The 6000-nt window shown below is 42.1% G+C and overlaps 1 protein-coding gene across 1 annotated transcript; it reads right to left on the reverse strand.

Annotated features, from left to right (window-relative positions):
• Nucleotides 1–1174: 1174 nt before the first annotated feature.
• LOC109871467 (putative claudin-24) lies at nt 1175–4333 on the reverse strand. Its single transcript, XM_031815855.1, has one exon. It carries the CDS (start codon nt 2207–2209, stop codon nt 1385–1387), a length of 825 nt encoding a protein of 274 aa, XP_031671715.1. The 5' UTR covers nt 2210–4333; the 3' UTR covers nt 1175–1384.
• Between the last annotated feature and the right edge of the window lie 1667 nt (nt 4334–6000).

The raw sequence follows: 6000 nt of genomic DNA on the forward strand, positions 1-6000 counted from the left end.
CAGATCTCAGAAGAGGCGGGGCTTTGAAATGCATCTCTCTCTTACCAGTGGAGGCTGCTGAGGGGAGGACGGCTCATAATAATGTCTGGAACGGAGCGAATGGAATGGCACCCAACCATGTGTTGGATGTATTTGATACCATTCCACTAATTCTGCTCAATGTCTGTATTTTTTTTACCCATCTACCTTCTTTGCGAGGCATTGGATAACCTCCCTTGTCTTTGTGATTGAATCTGTGTTTGTAGGCCAGCAACCAACAAATCTCAATGTAATTTTGCTTTAAATTCAGGCTGTGACACAACAAAATGATGAAAAATTCAAGAGGTGTGAATACTTTCTGAAGGCTCTGTATGTTGATGTTGGGGTGTGGAGATGATGAAGTTGAAATATTTTGAACTTTACCTTTAAAGGGGATTTTACAACACGTAACAATAGATTGTCCCTTACCCTGAAAGCAGTCTTTGGGCACAGACAAACTGTAATCCATGGTTTGGTTTACAAACTTCAGCTAAATTTAGACACTAAAATCACTGAGAGTGGTAAAGACATACGTACCTATTAAAATGTTTATGGCCAAATCAACTCAAATCAACTGAATTATTTAGCTTGATGTTATTTCAAGGTGATATGGCAACAAAACAAATTACAAAGGTACTGCATGCCCCTACCACTCTCATTGATTTTTAACTAGCAATGGCTAAGTTTACAGTGGCTGTAAAGAAAACCAAACCATGGATTACAGTTTTCCCTGACCCAAAGACTACTTCCAGGATGAGTTACCATCTAACATTAAATTGTAAAAAACAGAACTCATCCTTTAAAATTGCCCCCTGAGCTCCACTAAGGGAAACAACTGCAGAGTTGGCATTACAAAACAAGTAGCTCCACTTATATCATGGCATATTGTGGCAAAACTATCCCTTTACGAGCTTTAGTGATTGTGGAAAATCACAGTGATCTTTTCCTTTCTCTTAACATACAATTCATAATTGAAAGGAATTGTATTATCTTCACCAGTAGGAATACCTTCACAGTGCGACAGAGACCACCCATCCAGCTTGATGCATATCAAGAGACAAGACATACTGTGCAGGAACAAAGTAGGCACTCAAATTACAATGACCAGAGTCTCATGTAATTAAGAAAAGAGAGGCTGCAAAAAAGATACAGACAAAAAGGTTTTCATTGCACTTTTATATCAGAAATACAGCACTTTATCCATGTTCAACAATATTGAAATATACAAATATATCTTTCAAACATTTCAAATGTGACCTTTCATATTTCAAAATAAGCCCAGGCAGTCGCAGTCTGAATTCAACTTTATCATTCTCCTTCAAACTAGGCATTCTTAGCTACCACCATTCATTAAGTGAAAATGAGACTATAAAACCTCTGTCTTTAAGTAGTACTGACTCCTTGGCTTCGCCTGGGGGGTGTTTGGGAGGCTGGCCACTCGCTGCTGCCTGTCATGATCCGCCATGCACACAGCCACAAAGAAAAGAGAGCCTCCAATGACCAGGAAGAGACCCGCAAACCAGCCGGAGAACATGGCCTCGCCATACTCCCAGCGTGGAACGACGTCAGGCAGGTTCTCGTCCCAGAACTCCACCAGGGTCACGTAGGCCACCAGGGAGACGGGGGCCAGTGTTGTGAGCCCCGACACCCAGGACAGCACCCCACTGACAATGAGGAGGCCCCTCTTTAACCCTTGCTGCCTCCCAGAGCCCAGTTCCACCCCCTCCAGGCCTGGGAAGGCCACCACCACGGCTAGGGCCCCAGTACCCACAGACACCAGCATGAGCACCCGGGAAGCCAGCAAGTCCATGGGCAGGGCCATGAGGGATTCAAAGGCTTTACATTGCATCCCAACTTCCTCGGCAAAGATGCAGATATGCCACAGGCCTGAGTACCAGTTCTCCACTTCGTTCAGCTCTGAGTTCAAGGTCTTCCACAGGGGAATGAAGGTGGTGACCAGAGTAGTGACCAGACCCCCGAATATCACAAAGAGCGCAGTCCTCTCCATGATTTTGGCAGTCAGGAGCACCATCTTCAGTGTCAGTCGTCGTTGCTTACACTCCTCGCACTCTTTCTGCTCCTTTCTCTGTCCCTCTCTCTGTCCTGGCTGAAGAACAGCTAGTGAGTGACTGGGAAGCCCGTCCCCCTCTCCTGTGGTAGCACTTGGACCGACCCAGCCAGCCTGCCTCATCCAGCTTTATAATAGAATGCATTACTGGGAGATAATCCCAGGTCCTGAGGCATTACAAAAGACATATTGTTTTGTTGTAGTGTTAAATATCATTGTAGGGAACAATGGGCTCTGTTTTGAGATGAAACCAGATATGTAAACCAGATATGTCTAGTGGGATCATGGGGGAACAAACAAAAAGAGGAAGGGCCAAAAACTCTCCCAAGGGTGTCCAGTGGCCTGATTCTATGGACTCTTTGATTGGCCACAGCTAATTATTTCAAGAGAAACCATGTGCTGATGTTACTGATAAGAGCTTATGAGATTAGCTCTTCGTGTGAGTGAAGTATTATTATTATTTTTTAATCTATAGAAGAAATCTATAGAAAATCAGTTGATTTGCCAAATGTCTCAAGTGTTAAGACTAGGAATAGTGCTCAAAGCAATACTACATACAAAAGACACTTGGTGAGGTATTCATTGAGGTCTGGGTTTGTAGCTGGCAGGGAACATTAAATCCTATCTGGCCATTCAGCCCTCGAGTCTTTGATTCGTTCACTTCAGGGAAAGCATCTTCTTTTAAATGTTACATAAAATCAAATGGAATCAGATGAAAGGAGTCAACATTCCACTGCAAAATCTAAGTTTATCGATTGTTTTCAGACGTGAACATTTGAATTTTGTACACATCCCAGGTAATCTGTTTTGTAGACCCAGCTATACGCTGACAATCCAAATGAATGGCAAGCTTGACTACCGGTAAACAGAAATATCAAAATATCTTTCATTAATCATTCAGTATGTAATAAATATTAAAAAGGAAAATCTATAAGGTATAAGGTCTGATAAACTTGCTTAAATGGAAGGATTTCGCCCCCTCTATTGAAAGGTGCATTGTGCAAGCTCATCTCTCACATATCAGTGGAACCTGAAACTGCTAATTTGTAGAGACAAAGGTCAAGGATTAACCTGCGTAGACTTGGACTTCTCCTTCAGCTTTGATTTCCCCTGGCCACCTGCTGGTACAGCAGCTGACATGTGCTCCATTTCCCTCAAGTGGTCCACTGATTCAACATCATCTGCTGAATTTGAAAAAGTCAAATACTTTCACGTTTCTAATACCAGCTTGCTGCAGCCCAACGACTGAAGGCAGTGTCGGTTGCACACTACTGGAAGACGGTGTGTCAGAGAGAATGAGATCCATTGTGCTGTAATCAGGTCACTCAGTCTCTTTTCTACTATTATGTTTCAGGTAAGGGACGGGTGGACAAAGCACACAGCAGGAGAAAGAGAGACCTGGTAGTCAATCAAACTGTATCAGGATGTTTTTCTTCTTTAAAAAGTGGTCTACCTTCAGAGTGTTGCTTAATGTGGTTTTGGGAGCCTTTTCTATAAGCAATCACATCTTTGCAATTTGCAATAACAATCCCTGTGACAGTTTTCAGCAAAACAACTATTTACACAAAGCCAACCTATATTGGGTGACAGGATGGGGTGTAAGTACATAGACTAAGTGATGAATTTCATATTTGTATTTTATTTATTTAACGTTTATTTTACTAGGCAAGTCAATTAAGAACAAATTCTTATTTACAATGACAGCCTACACACCGACCAAACCCGGACGACGCTGGGCCAATTGTGACCTGCCCTATGGAAATCCCAATCACAGCCGGTTGTGATTTAAACTGCTACGCCACTCGGGAGCCAATATGTAATTTATTAAGGCTTTGATGGAGTCAATGTGAGAAACATTTGACTCAGTAGCATGTCATCATAGCAAAACACAAAACAGAGTATTTGAGCAGGTTCATATTCCTGCCAACTGTACAGCAGCTGGTTAATCAGAGAATTTTCCAATATAGATCCTGTGTCAAACAGCAATATTAAACAAAACCTGGTTCTCCCAAGCTTAAACAAACACCTCTCCAGTACTAGACATGCCATAGCTCATCTGAAACCATTCAGAATTCAATTATACTGATTATATGCTGTGATGTTAAACATTTCCAAATGTTTTCATGTTATAATAGATCAGCAGAGAGGAGCAAATCCTTTGGTGATACATTTCCCATCATGTTTGATTTAGTTGCTAAGGAAAGAATTATTGATTTAGTTGCTAAGGAATTAATTATTCCCTCAGAATAATGACCACGTCTTCAATTCTTCTTGAAACACATTTTATATTATAAACTGGGTTGTTTGATCCCTGAATTCTGATTGGCTGACCGTATACCACGGGTATGACAAAACATTTATTTTACTGCTCTAATTACGTTGGTAACCAGTTTATAATAGCAATAAGGCACCTCAGGGGGCTTGTGGTATATGGCCAATATACCAAGGCTAAGGGCTGTATACAGACACTCCGCATTGTGCTGTGCTTAAGAAAAGCCATTAGCCTTTGTATATTGGCCATATACCACACCCCGTTGTGCATTATGGCTTAAATATAGTACAACTATAAAGAGTTCTTCTATGTCACACATACAGTGGGGCAAAAAAGTATTTAGTCAGCCACCAATTGTGCAAGTTCTCCCACTTAAAAAGATGATTTTCATCACAGGTACACTTCAACTATGACAGACAAAATGAGAAAAAATATCCAGAAAATCACATTGTAGGATTTTTAATGAATTTATTTGCAAATTATGGTGGAAAATAAGTATTTGGTCAATAACAAAAGTTTATCTCAATACTTTGTTAAATACCCTTTGTCGGTAATGACAGAGGTCAAACGTTTTCTGTATGTCTTCACAAGATTTTCACACATTGTTGCTGGTATTTTGGCCCATTCCTCCATGCAGATCTCCTCTAGAGCAGTGATGTTTTGGGGCTGTTGCTGGGCAACACGGACTTTCAACTCCCTCCAAAGATTTTCTATGGGGTTGAGAGCTGGAGACTGGCTAGGCCACTCCAGGACCTTGAAATGCTTCTTACGAAGCCACTCCTTCATTGCCCAGGCGGTGTTTGGGATTATTGTCAAGCTGAAAGACCCAGCCACGTTTCAATGCCATTGCTGATGGAAGGAAGTTTTCACTCAAAATCTCACGATACATGGCCCCATTCATTCTTTGCTTTATACGGATCAGTCGTCCTGGTCCCTTAGCAGAAAAACAGCCCTAAAGCATGATGTTTCCACCCCCATGCTTCACAGTAGGTATGGTGTTCTTTGGATGCAACTCAGCATTCTTTGTCCTCCAAACACGACGAGTTGAGTTTTTACCAAAAAGTTATATTTTGGTTTCCTCTGACCATATGACATTCTCCCAATCTTCTTCTGGATCATCCAAAAGCTCTCTAGCAGACTTCAGACGGGCCTGGACATGTACTGGCTTAAGCAGGGGGACACGTCTGGCACTGCAGGATTTGAGTCCCTGGCGGCATAGTGTGTTACTGATGGTAGGCTTTGTTACTTTGGTCCCAGCTCTCTGCAGGTCATTTACTAGGTCCCCCCGTGTGGTTCTGGGATTTTTGTGATCATTTTGACCCCACGGGGTGAGATCTTGCGTGGAGCCCCAGATCGAGGGAGATGATCAGTGGTCTTGTATGTCTTCCATTTCCTAATAATTGCTCCCACAGTTGATTTCTTCAAAACAAGCTGCTTACCTATTGTAGATTCAGTCTTTCCAGCCTGGTGCAGGTCTACAATTTTGTTTCTGGTGTCCTTTGACAGCTCTTTGGTCCTGGCCATAGTGGAGTTTGGAGTGTGACTGTTTGAGGTTCTGGACAGGTGTCTTTTATACTGATAACAAGTTCAAACAGGTGCCATTATTACAGGTAACGAGTGGAGGACAGAGGAGCCTCTTAAA

The sequence above is a fragment of the Oncorhynchus kisutch genome, linkage group LG3 (genome assembly GCF_002021735.2).
Source record: "Oncorhynchus kisutch isolate 150728-3 linkage group LG3, Okis_V2, whole genome shotgun sequence".
NCBI classification, from domain to species: Eukaryota; Metazoa; Chordata; class Actinopteri; order Salmoniformes; family Salmonidae; genus Oncorhynchus; species Oncorhynchus kisutch.